The sequence below is a fragment of the Antechinus flavipes genome, chromosome 2, assembly GCF_016432865.1.
Source record: "Antechinus flavipes isolate AdamAnt ecotype Samford, QLD, Australia chromosome 2, AdamAnt_v2, whole genome shotgun sequence".
NCBI lineage: Eukaryota > Metazoa > Chordata > Mammalia > Dasyuromorphia > Dasyuridae > Antechinus > Antechinus flavipes.
This window is the reverse complement of record NC_067399.1, coordinates 425,116,757-425,136,691: the sequence shown is the minus strand read 5'-3', so window position 1 is coordinate 425,136,691 and position 19,935 is coordinate 425,116,757. Positions and strand designations below refer to the sequence as shown.

At 36.8% G+C, this 19,935-nt stretch overlaps 1 protein-coding gene across 1 annotated transcript in view; it reads left to right on the top strand.

Moving 5' to 3' along the window:
• Positions 1–16,613, top strand: part of STK10 (serine/threonine kinase 10) — a 138,500-nt gene extending 121,887 nt beyond the window's left edge. Inside the window, exons 13-19 of the mRNA XM_051978902.1 lie at positions 1,705–1,797; positions 2,245–2,374; positions 4,252–4,376; positions 8,093–8,281; positions 10,242–10,367; positions 11,088–11,201; positions 14,234–16,613. Of these exons, the coding sequence (XP_051834862.1) occupies positions 1,705–1,797; positions 2,245–2,374; positions 4,252–4,376; positions 8,093–8,281; positions 10,242–10,367; positions 11,088–11,201; positions 14,234–14,374 (918 nt within the window). The 3' untranslated portion in view covers positions 14,375–16,613. The remainder of the gene's footprint in view (positions 1–1,704; positions 1,798–2,244; positions 2,375–4,251; positions 4,377–8,092; positions 8,282–10,241; positions 10,368–11,087; positions 11,202–14,233) is intronic.
• The last annotated feature ends 3,322 nt before the right edge of the window (positions 16,614–19,935 follow it).

The window sequence follows — 19,935 nt, the reverse complement described above, 5'->3', positions numbered from 1 at the left end:
AAAGAGAGGCAGGGAAGGATGAAGGCTGCATTTACCATGAAGGCTTCGAAGGATGAGTAGAAATGGAGGAAGGAAGCAAACTTATTTATTTATTTATTAAGTACCTCCTATGTACCAGACCCTGTGCTAGGTCTCATAGAAGTCCCCGGAACTATGGTCTAAAGGAGTTTGGAAGTAGCTTGGTAGAGAGGTGTAGGTATAGAATGTGTAGACTGTGGGTATAGAATGAGGCAGATGATGTTAGATATAGCCCCTATGAAGGCCTGGTTTGCTTAAGTGACCTATTTATTACAAAAGAGGGTGCTGTTTTTTGGATGTAACAACTGTATTAAAACATACCAAAACAATTAATAAGACTAAAAAAGAAGAAGAAGGAGAAGGAAAAGGAGAAGCAGCTGCAGCAGCTAGGAACAGATGACTTTCTGTAGAGTATAGATATAAGTAGGGTGGTTGCTGGATTCTGGACATTGCTCTGCAGGCCTCCAGTGGGAGATTGGAAGCAGACACAGCTCCTGTCATTTTAATAATCTTTGCCACCCAAATTCTTCAAGCTTTCTAGGTAACTAGAGACTCCTCTGAGAAAGACCACTCAAGGAAAGAACACATCTTCTACTTGATGATTCCTAAAATACAGGTCTGACTGTGCCCCTCTTCTACTTAACAAACTCGAGTGCTCCCCATTTCTACTTGGTTAAAACTCAAATCCTTTTTGCCATTTAAATTTGTTCTTAATCTGGCTCTGACCTACCTTCTCCCACCCCACCCCAGATTATATTTTACTCCCAATTGAGATAATTTGAGATTATTCTCAAATGAAATACTATTTATAAAAACTCTTAATTCAGGGTCTGGCACGTAGTCAGTGCTGTTTAAATGCTTATTCCATTCCTCCTCTCCTGTCCCTACTCCGCTAAATGCTCTATGTTATCCAGCTAAGCAGACCTTCTCATTACCCTAAACTCACACATGACATTCCATTTCCCAACTTCAGTGCTGGAATGTCCTCCCTCTCTATCTTAGAATCTGTAGCTTCCTTCAAAACTGAATCCAAGTGACATTTCCCACTGGAGGCCTTTTGAGACCCTCCAGATTCCAAGGCTGCTCTCTCCCCCCCAAAAAAAATTATCTTTATTTTGTATCTATTTAGTGTAACTATATGTGTCTGTGTTGATGTTTTTTCTTTGATAGAATTTAAGTTTAAGAAGACAGGGACTGTTGCATTGTTGTTAATACTTATTTTTTGATTGATCCAAACTTGCACTTTCCTACAAAACTGGAAACAATAGAGACCTTTTACAAAGGTGACAAGTAAAATCATTTATGCATTTGGGCAAGTCTCCTGATCATTCATTTTTTAGCAATAAACTGTCAAGCAAGATGCTATTTAGTAATTGAACATTAAGTTTGGAGTCAGGAAAGACAGAGTTTCAAGGCTTCCTAGTTGTCATATTTACATGTGATCATGAGCAAATTTCTTAATTTCTCTAAGCCAGATGATCAGGACTCAGTAGTTTTCACCAAAGATGGAGAGCTTCCTCATCTTTAAAATGGGGATGATAATGTGTATATTGTCCAACTCACATAGTTCTGGTGAGACTTTTAGCAAAAGAGCAGCTGCCGATTGGCTTTAGTGAAAGGAGTTTCCTTACCTTAGGGATAAGCCTAGCTTATCTTACTGAAAAGTTGTTGTCATCTTTCATACAGGTGAAAAATGAGGTGGAGAAACTGCCTCGTCAGCAACGGAAAGAGAGCATGAAGCAGAGAATGGAGGAGCACACACAGCAAAAACAGATTCTAGTAAGTGGGGCTCACCTAAGCTCCAGGCCACTGGTGCTATGGTTCCTCAGGGTCTCTTGTTTTTTCAGCCTTTGCCCCTGGCAATGTCACATTTTTCTATTGGAGGACTAAGGCTTGAGTAGTGCTGGCTCCTTATCAAACTTGGTAAGAAAGATTGTGTGACTCTGCTCCAGAAACAAAAAAATGATAGTGTCTGCCTTCAAGGAGCCTACATTCTATTAAAACTCATGAAAAATAAATTCATGAATGGCAGATCCCTATTTGAGAGGTATTTCCCTAACCATTGAGGTTGATGCCAGAGAGTGCAGCCATGCTCCCCTTTAGCTTGTCCCTCAGTGCCTAAATTAGAGACAGAGTACTGGTCTATTTGGGTAGAGAGTGATGAAGAGTATTACTATGTTCAAGTTGATGACAAATAAACTTGATCTCCTTCTCTTACCCTTGCAGGACAAAGAGTTTGTTGCCAAACAGAAGGGAGATTTGGAGTTAGCTATGAAAATGATCACAGCTGAAAATAGACGGGAGATCTGTGACAAAGAGAGGGAATGTCTGAATAAGAAGCAACAGCTTCTTCGAGGTGGGTAGAAAGGAAAGGTATTTTGTTTCAGCCATATCCTGGATGCACAGGAAGTAGGCTTGAGAAGAAAGAACATCAAATTCTGATCATCTGGGTTTCTTATTATTGCAAAGTGTTAAAACCAAATTGAGATGAATTGCAGAAAGGTGAGTTTTATCAATGGCAAGGAAGTGGTAATCATGTACATTATGGTTTCAATATGGCACTGAGGGAATGTTCTGATGGAATAGCTGTTTTGATTAATAAAGGTTTACCAGATAGACTTTACCTAGCCTTAATCACTATTTGGGTGTTGCCTCAAACTAAGATCTGTTAAAGACCTTAGCTTAAAAAGGCCACTGTATCTAGGATCATCTTTAGTTGTCCCGATTGCTACTGGATTCAGATGTCTTCAGAGAGGAAAGTAAAGGTGGTGATTTGCAACCTCATTTAAATTTAAGTCACTTGCATTTTATGACATCATCTCTCTGATGTCATGGTCCTTTTTGAGAACGAAAAATAAACAGCAACCACTGGATAGATCATATATGTGTAAGGCGATATGCCTTATACATGGTTTACCAATTTCCACCAAATCAGGAAATAATAAAAGCCTTCAGGATCTTGTAGCGCCTCAGGGCTATCATTCTGAACATCAGCTATCATTATTCTGTAGACACAATGAGACACCAATTAATTTGAGATTTCCTATGGACAAAGTGCTAGAAAAGGGCACTTTAGTTGGTCAGATCATGCTGTTTAGAAGGTAAGAAGGGATAAAGTGACAGGTGTGAGGTTATCCTACCTTCTGCCCAGGGGACTTATGAATGTATAAGTCAGTTTTAGGATCATTCATTCACTCATCCCATTTGCTTAATTAATAAAATAGAATTGAGTCACATAGGTTCATAGAATATTAGAGCTGTAACCTTAAAGATCATCTAGTTCAATTCCCTCTTTTTACAGAGGAGAAATAGGTTGAATGATCTGTCTGAGGTCACACAGGTCCTAAGTGAGAGAACTAAGTCTTTTGAGATGAAATCCAGTGATCCTCTCCCTACCCCACTCTCTGGTCCAAGGAAACTGTTAGGAAGGCAGCAAAAACTCCTTTGAAGAATCAGTCAATCAACAAGTATTTCTTTACCCTCCAATTATACATATTTTTAATTTTATTTTTTCTCAATTACATGTGGAAGAAACTTTTAAATGTTTTTATTTTAATTTTGAATTTCAAATTCTCTCTCTCCCGCCTCTCCTTGCTCCTTGAGAAGATAGGCAATTTGATTATACATCTTCAGTCATGCAAAACATTCCCATGTTTGTCATCTTGCAAAAGAAGAAAAATCCCCTAAGAGAACTAAAGTTTAAAAAAGTGTCCTTTGATTTGCATGCACACTCCATCAGTTCTTTCTCTGGAGGGCAGATAGCATTTTTCATTATAGATTCTTCAGAATTTTTTTGACCCTCATGACAGCCTTATAAAGTTAAGTATTATTATGATTTCCATTTTATAGAAGGAGAAGTTGAGGCAGACAGCAATAAAGTGATTTGCCAAGGTGATACACCTGACAACTGAGGTGGGATTTGAACTCTCTGATTCCAACTCCAGCATATTCTCTACTGCACCACTTACTGCTTCCTTCTGTGGCTGCAGAGGAGTCCTCTCTCTAGCATCTTGTCAAGTCCTCATCCAGCCTCTGATTGAAAACCTCCAGTGAAGCTGGATGACCACTTGTTTCTGTTATACTAGAGGGGATTGATGGAGGAAAATGAACAGCCCAGGTTTCTTGAAAACACAAAGGGTGGGGGAGGGGAAGGGACAGCTGAGACTTGCCCTCAGCTCTTCCTTGTCCATGGTCCATGGTTTATCTTCTCTGGTCTTGGTTTGTTCTCCTTAGACCGGGAAGCCTCCCTCTGGGAGCTTGAAGAACATCACTTACAAGAAAGACACCAGCTCGTCAAGCAGCAGCTGAAGGACCAGTATTTCCTCCAAAGGCATGAACTGCTCCGAAAGCATGAGAAGGTAAGAGAACCTCCTTTCTCTTCAGGCAATCAAGAGGTGGAGAACGCGTGGATGCTAGACTTTGAGTTAGGAGCGAACTGATTCCCATCCTAGTTCCATCACCCTAATGCCTGTGTGACCATGGCTAAGGTGGTTGATATAATGCCTTTTCAGCCTATAAAGTGATCTCAGAGATAAGGTCTACTGCCACCTTCATTTTACAGATGAGGAAACTAAGACCTAGACAGGTTACATGAATTAAGGTCATAGAACAAAGGTGGGTTTCAAACCCAGATTCTTTGACTCCAAAATCACCCTGCTATATCAAGCTCCCTTCTAAGCTCAAGTTTTCTCTTCTGTAAAAGGGGAAGGATAATGCCTGTAGTACCTATAGAGCTGTTGGTAGTTTCAAATGAAATAGATTATGCAAAATGTTTTGTAAATCTTAAAGCACTATATCTAATAATAGCTATTATCAGGGAAGGGGAATAAGCATTTTCTATGTGTCAGGCACTGTGCTAAGCACTTTACAAATACCATCTCATTTGATTACTCATTTATTATTGTCATTATTAATGTAGAATGAAGATAGTTCTGAGAGGGTGATAGGATAGTATCCTGCTGCCAGTGCACTTCATGACTTATATCATGGTACAGGGGGAAAGGGCTGGGTTTGGTGTTGGAAGACCTGGGTTCAAATTCTGATTTTGTCACTTAATATCTCTAATCTTGGGCATACCACAACTTCATGAGACCTCAATTCTGTTAACTATAAAGCAAGAGGCTTGGATCGAGTTACTTTGAAGTAGATGCAATTCTCAAGCTCTTAATACCTAAAGGATTGAGTTGGAAGGGAAGGAAGGAAGGGATGGAGGGAGGAATATGGGAAGAAGGAAAGGAAAGGTATCTATTAGATTCTTAACATATACAAAGAATAGTGATCCTATGATATGCTAAATGAAATTATTCCATACAATGACCAGCTCTAAATCTGTGGTGATATTATTCTCTTCTTTTGAAAGAGAAGTAGAGGGAAGAGAAAAGACTCAGCCCAGTTCTGTAGACCCATCGGCAATCTAACATCCTTCTCCTCAGTACTGCTGTGGGCTTTAGCTAGCTGTTGCCTTGTCTTAGTAGAGCATAGTAGGGTGCTGTGGCTTTTAGCATTAGGAGAATTCCCTGCCTTTGAGCAGGCACCTGCTCTTTGTTTCACAGTGATGTGGAATGTGTGGAGAATCTTTATTTGAAGAGAATTTATTGGTTAAGGGACCTTAGTGGCATTTAAGGGCATGGAGGATCATTTAAGGTACTTTCTGGCTCTACAGCAGGGTTTCTTAATCTTTAGTGGATATTTTATGGCCTCTTTTGGTATCTAGTGAAGCCTCTGGATGCCTTTTCAAGATAATATTTTCAAATGCATAAAATAGAATAAAATGACAAAAATCAATCATACTGGAATATGCATATTAAAGGATGTATATATTTATAAACATTCACAGGTCCCAGGTTAAGAACCTCTCAAATGAGCTTTTAGAATAAGACAGTGCAAAAGGATGGAAAGTTAAGAATGGAGGATGTAAGCTTTAGTCAAGATTTCTCTCAAAACACTGTCTGGAGAAATGTCAAGAAGCACAGTTTGCTGGAATAACATTAAAGTGATGAAATTCTCAGTTTTGACCAGGCCATGGTTTCTGTTTTGACTAGCTGCCATTGGACTTTTCAGTACATCTCAGTCTGACCCTGTGGTCATATAATTGATTATCAAAGGATTTGGACAAACTCCAGAAATACATCATGTCCCCCAAAGAGTAACCACTCACTATATACAATAAGAGCTTGATATAATGCCTTTTCAGCCTATAAAGTGGATATTACTCTTTCTGCAAAACCATTGTTCTGAAGTCATTGTTTACACGTGACTAGGTGGAAAGACAACTACCTTACCTGCTATTTTCAGCTTGTGTCCAGAAAAACAACAAACAACAGTAATAATACCTGGTATTTATAGTGTACTTTAAGGCTGGCAAAGTACTTTACATACACTATCACATTTGAACCTTACAACAGCCATGTGAGTGAATACTTCAAGTTATTGTTGTCTTGATCTTACAAATCAGTCAGTCAACCAATAAACATGTTAAGTGCTTATTATGAGTCAAGTATTGTGCTAACAATAATAGCCAGTATTCATATAGCTCTTTAAGATTTGCAGAGAACTTTACAAATACCTCGTTTTATTTCAAAACAATGTTGAGAGATGTGTGATTATTATTTCCATTTTTCATGGGGAAATTGAATTTTATACTTAATAAGTATCCGAGACTGGATTAGAACCTAGAAAGAGTCTTCCTAACTTAATGCCTGATGTTCTATTCTCTATGCCACCTCACAAATCAGGAATAAATCAGGATGAGTCTAAGCAGCAGTAACATTCTTGTTATAATCCTGAACCTATCCTTCTGTTGTCTCTAGGTTGTGATCTCTTGTCTTATAGTTGTTGGATATAGGACTTACACGGATATTATCTTATAGTAAAACTTTAGTTAACCAGAATTTCAGGTTAATTGATGGTTACTCAAAAACTCCTTAGGGTTCACTAGTCTTCTAAAATATCTGATTTTTTGATGACTGAAACTCTTAAAGGACATAATGATTCAACAGGGCTTGGAAGCACATGTCTGAAATCAATCTTTCCTACTAGAGTGACTGAAACTGGTGTATTGTTTGGGGATAGGAGTTCTGAGCTTCAATAGGGCTGAGCTGATTGGCTCATACTGTCTGTGGTACCTATGTGGTGAACCCTCTGGAATAAAAAGTTATTAAGCTGCCTTAAGAGGAGCAAACCCACCCCGGACAGAAATGGAGTAGGTCAAAGTTTTCATGTCCATAAGCTGTATCTCTAGCTTTGGTGAGATAGAGAGATCCAGTTTCAAAAGGAAAAAAATGAACACAAAAAAATTCATCTAAGTATCAGTTTTTGTTCTATGACTTTGTAAGTATAGAATGTGTAAAGGATTTTGATCAATATGCTTTGACCCTAGAAGCCAATCAACAAATTGATGTTTTGAGTAAATCACTGATATAAGTTTATTTTCATATAATTTGCCTTTTTCCCCTAAAAGGGCAGTAGTTGTTGAGTTGTGTCTTACTCTTCCTGAGCCCATGGACCATACTGTCCTACATATGGAGGGTTTGGTTTTTTTGGTTTCTTGTTTTTTGCAAGGCAACTGTGATTAAGGGACTTATCCAGGGTCACATAGTTAGGAAGTGTTAAGAGTCTGAGGCTGGATTTGAAAACTAAGACCCTAAATTATAGAGCATGTACTGAACTACCCTCTTTGAGTTTCCTCACTGGATAATTCCTTCCATTGATAGAAATCACCAAAGGTCCAAACCAAAATAAAAATCTCTTCTTCCAAGTCTAAAGTTCTATTGCTCTCCTGATCTCTCAAGAAAGTATCTTCATTTTAAAGAATTACTCTAACACATGCTATGTTCACTTTTTTTCTTTTTCTTCTTTTTTTTTTCTCTTGTGGTTTTTCCCTTTTATTATGATTTTTCTCTCCCAACATGATTCATAAAGAAATGTGTATTTTAAAAGTTAATATACATGTATAACCAAAAAAAAAAAGAAAAGAAAATGATAAAAATAATTTTTTTTAAAAAGATGTTCCCCGTCCCCCCCAAAATCACTCCACTATTGCTTTTACTCTGATCTGCCGTTTTGATCTCCTTAGGAGCGGGAACAGATGCAACGTTACAATCAAAGAATGATAGAACAGCTTAAGATCCGGCAACAACAAGAGAAGGCCCGCCTCCCCAAGATCCAGAGAAGTGAAGGCAAGACTCGAATGGCCATGTACAAGAAGAGTCTCCATATCAATGGTGGTGGGAGTGCTTCTGAGCAGAGAGAGAAGATTAAGCAGGTGAGTCTTGACAAGGCTCACAGAGGGAGCTAAGGGCCTCTAGGGCAATGCTTCTTGGACTTTCTCATGTCCTGGTTGGTTTACAAAGTTCTGTCCTGTCTTAGCTCCTACCAGAGGGTGTTAGAAAAAGTCTCTACAGTCTCTGACAAAAAACCTGACATTTTTTGTTTTTGTCACTGATGTACGTTATGAGATGTTAGAATTAAACTCGTTCCTTCAGTGTTTACTCTCTCTTCAAATTGTGTATTGACATATCTATATTCTACCACTCCATGCCTAACCTGTTCCATCTCCCACCAGAGAAAACAATCTCCTTGAGGTCGAGGATTATTTCATTTTTGTATCTGTATTTCCTTTTTTTTTTATTATTATAGCTTTTTATTTATAAAACATGCATGGGTAATTTTTCAACACTGACCCTTACAAAACTTTCTATTACCAACTTTTCCCCTCCTTCTTCCCACCCCCTCCCCCAGATGGCAGGTAGTCCAATACATGTTAAATATGTTAAAGTATATGTTAAATCCAATATATGTATACATATTTTGCATCTTTATTTCCATCACCTGGCACAATGCAAGATCTAAGAAGGTAATGTTTTGTCTAGTGAATTCCATCAAATGGAAATAAAAGATAAGCCAGAATTCTTAATAAGCATCATTGCTTGACTGGCCAAAGGCCATATATCTTTACAGAAACTATACTTTGGGGAAGGAGAGAGATAAAACCTCCCCAAAATCTTAAAATGAAAGCTTTTCCTTTCATTATTATTCTTTAAATTAACAGCATTTTCTCTTATCCATTGACTGGAGATGGTCACTGACTATATATCTATAGATTGTTTTATATTCTCATTTTATCTGCCAAAAATCCTGAAGTAGGCATGTTGGGTATTTTTTATTATTTTCATTGTTTGGATGAGACATATCCAAAATTATATGCTAACATAGAAGAGGGCGGCTAGGTGGTATAGTGGATAGAGTGCCTAACCTGGAATCAAAAAGAACCCAGAATTCAAATCTGGCCCCTGACACTTACTAGCTATGTGACATTGGGTAAGTCACTTAGCCCTGTGTACCTCAGTTTCTTCATCTGTCAGATGAACTGGAGAAGGACATAGCAAACAACTGCACTTTCTCTGCCAAAAAACTCCAAATGAGATCACAAAGAGTCAGACATGGTTGAAATGACTCCATGATAAATAACCAAAAAAAAGAATAGTTTTAAAAAATCCCAAGAATCTTCCAAATCCCAGTCCTTGTGAGTGAGTGTAATTAATGTGCCTTATTGTTTATCCTTCTTGGTTCATCATAGAACTCTGACATTTTCGGAATTTCATGGCCATGTTTTCAGGCAGAGTTGGGTTGGCCATGCACATATCCCAAATTTGCCAGGGCTAGGCTTTAGAGAAAGCATGTGATGTAATGGACAGAATGCTGGTCTCAAGAGTCAGAAGGATTGGGTTACAATCCCACCCTTAAGCTTTTCAACTCTGACAGTGGACTGTCACATAATCTCTCTGAAATCCCATTTCCTAATTAGAAACTGGAGATCATAACACTTGGGGATCATAACTGTCTTCCTTACAAGGTTGCTTGAAGGAAAGTATTCCTTAAACTTTAAGGCACTACAAAAGTGTTAGCAGTTCCTATTCTACTGTAGTCCTCATATATGATTCATGTCAAAAGTCTCCTACATGGATTCTGAAATCCTTGGGGAAATTGCTTTATTTGACATCCATGCAGGCTGCTTGTTGGTTAATGCTGGATCAATGTATGGTTCAAAACAGGGCTAACAAAATAGTACTTGTGCAATCTGAGGTGATAACCCTAGGCAGGGATGTCTTGGGGGAAGAACTGTCAGGAGATTCCCTTAGATGAGACCAAGCTTTATTTTGTTGCTCTGGCTCTTTTTACTCGAATACTTTTCACCGAGACCTCACTCATCATTTCGGTCACAGTTTTCCCAACAGGAAGAAAAAAGACAGAAGGCTGAGCGATTGCAGCAACAACAGAAACATGAGTCCCAGATGAGAGACATGAATACCCAATGTGAGAGCAACATGAGTGAGCTCCAGCAGCTCCAGGTAAAGAAACTAGCCCATAAATGGAGAGCATGATTCTGCTTGTGACAGTTTCATCTCCCAACTTACTACATGGCTCATAATGGGTACTTAATCAATTCTTATGGATTGATTGGTTAGTAAGGATTTAGCATGATGGCATCCTATAGGTGATGAGATCAGGTGGAGATCCTGAAATTTGCCCTACTGGCTTTTAATATCCATCTCAATGTAAAACCTCTTAGTAGTTTTAGTGTTCTCACTTTTTAATATATTTTATATTTAACATTTAGAGTAGATAGAGGTGAACTATTTCACGAGGTTCCTTACTGTCACAAGACTAGTTCATAGCTGGGACCTCTACTCATAGAGGGGACGAGGGAATTATCTTTAAGTTCTACATGTCCCCAAAAGACAGTATCCGTAGTAATGGACGTGTAGAGAGGCAAATTTAAATTGGTGAGGGAAAGCTTTTGAACATATGGAGCTTTCTAGAAATGGAATGGGCTATCTCAGGAGATGGTGGGCTCTCCCTCACTCAAGGTTGGGAAGCAAAGATTGACTAAAGATGCCTGGGTTTGTGCAGAACAGGTTGGACTAGATGGTCATTGAGATCTTTTCTATCTTGTAGATTTTGTGATAGGACATTGTTGGTAATGGGGTCAGGGCAGTGGCATATTCCTGTGACTCCAGGGCATTTGATAGCCTGGGTTTTTAACTTCCCTTGATTGCTCTTTGTTATAGAATGAAAAGTGTCACCTCTTGGTAGAGCATGAAACCCAAAAGTTGAAGGCCCTAGATGAGAGTCATAACCAGAACCTGAAGGACTGGAGGGAAAAGCTTCGTCCACGGAAGAAGGTAAGGGGGCCACTCCAGGAGATAATCAAATTGGATTCCAGGGAGTGCAGAATCAGTGGTATGATTTTATTGATTCAAGGTCCCAAATCTTGACATTTGACTCTGCAGGTCTTCCAGTTTTGAAATCTGTTGTTATACTAATAACAAGGATCTATGTTTTTGTTGGTTTTTGTTGTTGTTATTGTTTTGCTGAGACAGTTGGGGTTAAGTGACTTGTCCAGAGTCACGCATCTGCCTGGAGGCCAGATTTGAACTCAGGTCCTCCTGACTTCAGGTCTGGTGCTCTATCCCCTGCACTACCTAGCTACCCCCCTGTTGTTGTTGTTCTTTTTAAAATTTGCTTTTGAAACGAATTCTCAGTTATTAACTAAGGAATAATTTAGAATGTATCAATAGGGCATGTTAAATTCAGCCCCAATACTTCAAAACTAACTGGATAGAAATATACTAGAATCAAAAAAATAGTTTTAAACAGTAAGTCCTATTATACTTTCTCATGCTAAAATTCAGAGGGTTTTCTGCTATGTGCTACTTAGGGTAAAAATGAAGAGGTCATTTACTCTTTTATTTACTCAAGAAAAGCTTTATTTCATATTCTTCCCATTCCCATTGTTTTTTTATTTTTTTACTTATTATAAAATTAAATACAAAATGAGAGAGGGGAAAGAACATTTTCTATTACACAGTAGAACATGAGGATTCACTATAAAACCAATTATTTCCTATTTAGACTGTTTACTTGGGGAAAAAATGCTATATAATACTAGATAAAGTTTATAAAGCTTTTCTGTGCTTCCAAGTTTTCTTTTGTTGTCTGAATGCACTTTTTATTTTTTCTCCTGTTGTCCCTATCCCACCTTAGAGAAGGCTACAATCAATCATGACTATACACACATATTATATCTATATAATATCTATGTGTGTGTGTGTGTGTGTGTATGCACATATATATATATATATATATATACACCATATTGTATTTCTAATTATGAATTCTTTTTCTGGAGATAAATAACATCTTCCTTCATAAGTCCAAGTCTTCCCATGTTTTCCTATTAACCAACTCATTATTTCTTATAGTGATAGTACTATTCTATCATAATCACAGTTTGTTTGGCCATTCCCCAGTTGGTGAGCATCTATCATTTTAACCAATTTGACAGATATAATCTCTACAGTCATTTCCCTTGAACAGCCTTCTACCCAAACCTTTTCTTTAAACAATGAAAAACATTTAAGCAATTCAAACACAATGATCATTTCTGATAGCATATTCCTCATTTCACACCTATAGACCCCACCTGTCTACTGAGAGAAAGAAGTTGAGTTTCAAGGATTTAAATTAGTTTTTTGAATGAAGGAATGAAGTAAGCATTCTATAAGCACTAAAGCACTGTGCTAAACTTTGGGAATGCAAATAGAAAAGGAAGAAAGACAATTCCTTTTCTTAAGGAGCTCACTTTCCATGAAGAAGACAACATATGTGGAGGGTTTCAGGTACAAGTCTGATGGAAATGTCTCATGGTCCTTAGGATGCATCAGTAAAGCCTTGTAAGAAAGTTAATGCTTCTTCTTTAATGTCATTTCCACTGATTAAATCATATCAGATTCTGATATTGAGTCATTTGATGGTAGCAAGGAATTTCGTGATTAAAAATTTCTCCTTTAGGTCTACAAGAGAACTGGCTGTAGAACCTGCAGGAGGTGTCATTCATTGTCATTATGTAATTGCACTCATTACGGTTCATCAGTTTGGCAGCTTTTTCATTGTTATTGTTTATTGTAGCCTTTGTACATACTGTTCTCTCAGTTCTTTGTCCTTCATCACTTCATACAAGTGTCCAGTGTTTTCCTGAATTCCTCATGTTTGCTGTTCCTATGGTGTAATAACATTTGATTCAATTTATTCAGTCATTTCCCCAATTCATGAACACCATTTTGTAAAGCCAATGAGATGTATTTTTTTTCTTTTTAAGTAGGTAAGCCATTGCTGCTATAATCTTGTTTATACTAGCTATTTGCTCAGCAAATCTCATATATGATCAGGATAGCAAAGGTCAGCACAAACTTAGCCAGCTTTTGTCTGAATTACTATCAGTTTCAAATTGGTGGAATCTAAAGTTATGAAGCTATACCCCACTCCACATATTTTTCTATGATATGTCCAGGTGTTTTGTTATTGGCTAAGAAAGGATAGAGGTCACAAGTGAATGTGTATTCACTTAATCTTGCTTTGAGATGGAGAAAATTAATTAGAATCAAACTTGGCTGAAAGAAGACCAAACTGTGTGATTTTTCTGTTAACAGAACTGCTTTTCCAAGTTGGGAAAGCTTTAGAGCAGCAGAATGAGCCAAGAAAAAGAAGCAAATGTAATATAGGCCAACTCCCAACAAATCCTGCATGAATCTAGGCCCCTGTCAGTGGCTCCCTGGATTCAGGGAGTGCTCAATACAATGAAAGGCCTATTGAAGACTGGACTTGGACACTCCCTTGAAGGTTGTGATGGGTTTTGACCTAGACAATTAAAACTGCTTGTTCTTGAGGTAGACTAGTGCTTGAGAGCTCTCTCTTAGTTGATAAATCTCTTCTGACTTTCTTCACCATGTTTTTCTTGACTCACTTAGCTGTTTTAATACCAACAGTTTTAGATTTGCATTGAGCTTCCTGGTAATCCCAGTCCAAGTCTTAGCCTGTGGTTCCCTTTAAATCGCTGCCTAGATTTGCCACAGGGAAGGAAGTGCTGTTTATACTATGTCAGGGTAATCAGCAATGGAAAAGGAAATGGGGAGGACATAGTTATGTGACTTGTGAATGAGTTCAAAGAGGGGAATACCCTGATAAAAGCTTTCTGGGTTCTGGGAGGGGCCCTAGGGTTTTGAAACATTCACCTCTGCAAAGGCTGTGTAAACTCTGGCTTTGGCACTGCTTTAAGGTATTATTGGGGAAGTGCTATTCCTTCTTGGGTGTTCAGATAGAGTTGTTTTTTCATTCATTCACTCAACAAACATTTAATATCTTTGCTTTTTCCAAGGCTCTGGAGGATGACCTGAACCAGAAGAAACGTGAGCAGGAGATGTTCTTCAAATTGAGTGAAGAGGCCGAGTGCCCAAATCCCAACTCACCAAACAAACCTGCCAAGTTTTTCCCATACAGCTCCTCAGAAACTTCCTAAAATACAACTGGTATGAGGCAGCAGGCTTTCATACAGCAGACAGGCCTCTTCTCCCACTTACTCTCTTTGAACAAGAACTCAGGGCCCATAACATCCATTGCTTTTAGAACGCCAACCTAACTTTAAAAGCCTGAACTATGCTGCCTCGGCTGTGCTAAGAATTGCCATCTACTGATACCTGATTTTTTTCTGTCATAGCATGGATGAATTTTTTTTTATGTCCTTATTCTGTATTACCTGCTGCCATCTGACACCCCCAAAACATTTATTTGTTTCATATGAAGACCTAAATCATCTTCATTTTGGGTACTGGTGGAATTGAAGAGAAGGGGCAAATAATGTATAGATTAGAATTTTTCTCCTATTATCCAAAAGGTAATAATTTTGCTCCTTAGAGGATGACTAATTCTGCTTTTGACCAGAGTGTAGATAAAACAAGCCCTACTGGGTGCAACACTTTGAGCACAGAAATTGGTTCTTTCCTGCTTAAATTCTAGGTGATCTTTTTTCAATTGTTCCATCTTCTTTAGTCCATGTGTCCTGTATTATGTTGGAAGAGAGTCTCAAAAAGAAATCATTCATATGTACCAGTCATTTTGGAGCTGAACAAAGCATAGGATGCAGCCAAAGGGGGATTTTTCTGGCATTGTGTCTTTATAATACTTCATAATTGATTATCCCAGCTGTCTTTTCACTTTTCAAGGGGGTGGAGAGAGGGAAAAGAATGCCATTGCTCATATTCAGAAAGGGAGAAGTTTGCCTACAGTTTTCACATTATGTTTGAGAGTGTTTTGTACCATTTCATTCTTTGTATATATGGCCTTGTGCCATCCACTATATAGACTGGATCTGCCACTATACTTGCCTGTTCTGAGCAGGAAGATGCTTTTTGTACTTAAATGTGTTATCTAAGGTTACAAATTATTGCTGTTAAGCATAGATAGTAAATAAGAAACCAATAAGAAAAAAAAAAAGCTGTCAGTTAACATTATAGGTAACAAAGAAAAACAGATGTATTTTGTCAGTGCAGTTTTCTCCTCAGGTATACACCAAACCAGTAAATGTTTCATATTGTGATGTGTTCTTACCAGCATAGGCATGGTATCATATGGGCATGGGCAAGATACCAGGCTTTCTTACTGTACCAATGCTTTTTTAATTTCACCATTTTAAAATTTTTCAGTCAAAACAATTTTGGGGAAAATTCATAGGAAATACAAAGAGGTCAGTAAGGTCTCCAGAATATTGTTTTGGCTGACTACCACCAAAGTATACACTTAACATTTTGCATTTTAAAACAAACAGTGGTTGTAATTGACCTGGAAGTTTGGGGGGTGGAGACTATCAAAGCACTCAGTTTTGATTGAGCATTCTGGGATGTTTAGGTTTTTCTTGATATATAAAGAAAATATCCAGTGAAAGATGCTTTGCAAGAAGATATTAGCTTAATCATAATAATCTTGCTCTAAGGTGCATATTCATTTCTTTGACAACTGACCTAAATATGATTTTCTAGCTTCAATGATAAATGTTTAGAGTTAAATCAGTGCTTTGGGTGAAGGCCCTCTGTCAATCATGCTTCACTATATCACTTTACCCTATTTCATTAGGGTTCATAGCAATTCCATATCTGTTTGTTAGGAAGATTTTGAAATGGCAGTATGAAAAAAAGAATATAAATCCACTTCAGCCAAATGATGCCAACTTCAACGAAAGATCAGGCAGATGAAGCTTGATCCTTGTTTACAATTTTTTTTCATTTGGTGATTATGAATGCTTGTGATGAAGCAGAAAGTAAATTGTTAAGTTAATGACTTGAGTGAGAAATCCTTCATTGGGTTTTTCTTTTTCTTTTCTTTGTTTTTAGGGAATTTAATGTAGTTGCTGTCCAGGACTATGTGTTTGTTTCCCTTAGTTTTTGTTCTTTTCTCATGTGCTCAGATTACCTTTGACAGCATTATGGTTGTACCAATACATAGTTTTTTGATCTCTGAGAAAGCAGATGAGCACATTACTGAGAAGTTTTTTATTTAAAAAAATGCAACTAAAATGTTTTCCTTTTTTAAGGTAATCTTTATTAAAGTAAATGAAACTAACTTATATTTTCTCTCTTTAAGAGAGAGGTTATTTTTATGTAGTTCCAGTACTTTATTCAAAGCTGTTTTGTAAAGTATTGTTTTCCACGGAATATTGTGGATATGTAAATAAGCTTCTAATAAAGTAACAAGATGAAAAACTATGTTTTGGGGTGTTCTTTATAAAATCTGAATGCAAGAAATGCAGAATAAACTCACCTTTAATACAGGATCTATTTTAACAGATTTTTTTTTTTTCAGATTGCATCTTTTTTTTAAATATAAAGCTTTTTATTTTTCAAAATATATGCATAGATAATTCTGCAACATTAGCCCTTAAAAAACCTTGTGTTCCAGTTTTTTTCCCCTTTCTCCCCCCCCCCTCCCCTAGAGGGCAAATAGTCCAATATATGTTAAACATGGTAGAAATATATGTTAAATCCAATATATGCATACAAATTTATCTTGCTGTACAAGAAAAATCAAATCAAACCAGAAAAAAAAAAAAATGTTGAAGAAAATAAAATGCAAGCAAACAACAAGCAAAAGCAAAAATAGATCTTATTAAGAGATAAGGAAAAAAAATATTTTGCTAAAGGATACCATAGAAAATGAAGAAATATCAATACTAAATATATATGCACCAAGTGGTATAGCATCTAAATTCCTAAAAAGGAAATTAAGAGAACTGTAAGATGAAATATATAATAAAACAATACTAGTAGGGGATCTCATTCTTGCTCTCTCAGAACTAGATAAATCGAACCACAAAATAAATAAGAAAGAAATTAAGGAGGTAAATAGAATACTAGAAAAGTTAGGTATGATAGATCTCTGGAGAAAATTGAATAGAGACAGAAAGGAATACACTTTTTTCTCTGCAGTTCATGGAACCTATACAAAAACTGACCATATATTAGGGCATAAAGACCTCAGAATCAAATGCAAAAAGGCAGAAATAGCAAATGCATTTTTTTAAGATCACGATGCAATAAAAATTACATTTAATAAAAGGCCAGGGGAAAATAGACCAAAAATCAACTGGAAACTAATCTAATCCTAAAGACTGAATACAGGTGAAACAGCAAATCATAGACACAATAATTTCATCCAAGAGAATGGCAATAGTGAGACATCATACCAGAATTTGTGGGATGCAGCCAAAACAGTGATAAGGAGAAATTTTATACTCTAAGTGTATATTTGTATAAAATTTAAAAAAGCTCAATGAATTGAACTTGCAACTAAAAAAGGTAGGAAAAAAAAAACCTTAAAAACTCCAATTAAATACCAAACTTGAAATTCTAAAAATAAAAAGGGAGATTAATAAAATTGAAAATAAAAAACTTGAATTAATAAATAAACCTTAAGAGTTGGTTTTGTGAAAAACAAAACAAAACAACAAAATAGATAAATCTTTAGTTAATTTGATTAGAAAAAGGAAAGAGGAAAATCAAATTGTTAGTCTCAAAAATGAAAGTCACAACCCCAAGTGCCTCAGCAAAAAACAAACAAACAAACAAAAATGAAAAGGGAGAACTTTCCATCAATGAAGAGGAAATTAGAGCAATAATTAGGAGTTATTTTGAACTTTATTGCAATAAACTTGATAATCTAAGTGAAATGGAGGAATACCTTCACCTTGCATCTTTTTTTTTTAATATTTTATTTTATTTTATTTTATAATAACTTTATATTGACAGAATCCATGCCAGGGTAATTTTTTACATTATCCCTTGCTGTAAAAAATTACCCTGGCATGGATTCTGTCAATACAAAGTTATTATTAAATAAAATAAAATTAAAAAAAAAAAAAAACATTATCCCTTGCATTTGCTTCTGTTCCGATTTTTCCCCTCTCTCCCTCCACCCCCTCCCCTAGATGGCAAGCAGTCCTATATATGTTAGATATGTTGCAGTATATCCTATATACAATATATATTTGCAGAACCGAACAGTTCTCTTGTTGCACAGGGAGAATTGGATTCAGAAGGTAAAAATAACCCGGGAAGAAAAACAAAAATGCAAATAGTTCACATTCGTTTCCCAGTGTTCTTTCTTTGGGTGTAGCTGCTTCTGTCCATCATTTATCAATTGAAACAGAGTTAGGTCTCTTTGTCAAAGAAATCCACTTCCATCAGAATACATCCTCATACAATATCGTTGTTGAAGTGTATAATGATCTCCTGGTTCTGCTCATTTCACTTAGCATCAGTTCATGTAAGTCTCTCCAAGCCTCTCTGTATTCATCCTGCTGGTCATTCCTTACAGAACAATAATATTCCATAACATTCATATACCACAATTTACCCAACCATTCTCCAATTGATGGGCATCCATTCATTTTCCAGTTTCTAGCCACACAAACAGGGCTGCCACAAACATTTTGGCACATACAGGTCCCTTTCCCTTCTTTAGTATTTCTTTGGGATATAAGCCCAATAGAAACACTGCTGGATCAAAGGATGTGCACAATTTGATAACTTTTTGGACATAATACCAGATTGCTCTCCAGAATGGTTGGATTTGTTCACAACTCCACCAACAATGCATCAGTATCCCAGTTTTCCCGCATCCCCTCCAACATTCATCATTATTTTTTCCTGTCATCTTAGCCAATCTAACAGGTATGTAGTGGTATCTCAGAGTTGTCTTAATTTGCATTTCTTTGATCAATAGTGATTTGGAACACTCTTTCATATGAGTGGTAATAGTTTCAATTTCATCATCTGAAAATTGTCTGTTCATATCCTTTGACCATTTATCAATTGGAGAATGGCTTGATTTCTTATAAATTTGAGTCAATTCTCTATATATTTTGGAAATGAGGCCTTTATCAGAACCTTTAACTGCTTCACCTTGCATCTTAAAACTTTCTGTGGACTAGTATCTCCATGACCAAAGGGAAGATCTTGTGTCTAAATTCCATACTAGAAGAAGGAATTCTAACTTGTACTTATATTCAGATGGCAGAATTAAGACCCTATAATATATACATACAAGTTGAAAAGGCCTATTAAGTTTTAATATAATGAAAAATACCCCAATAATTAGAAGCATCCAGAAATGAAATAGCCTAACTCAGTAATCATTGGGTCTATCCTGAGGATTCCTAAGCACAGGATATCACTTGTATGATGAAGGAAATTCTAGTTATGGTACTTTGGACTGGATGATCTGCACGATCCCTTTTGGCTCATGGACTACGTGCTTGTGGGCTTTCTACTCTGCTCATGTTTAGTTTTTCTTACTCCATCAAACAAATCAAGAAGTAAAAAAAAACCCTAAAACCTTATGTTGATAATTTGCAGTTAAGCACTATCTTTTAAATGGGGAAGGAAGAAGGTTAAGAACGTCTGTGACCTTGATTTCCTTTAAACTTGTCAAGGTCAACCCCCTAATACAAATAAGCAAATTAAATTTCAGTTTTTCAAGCTTGGCCACCAGATGGCAATGGAGAATTATTGTGAAGATGTTATGTATACT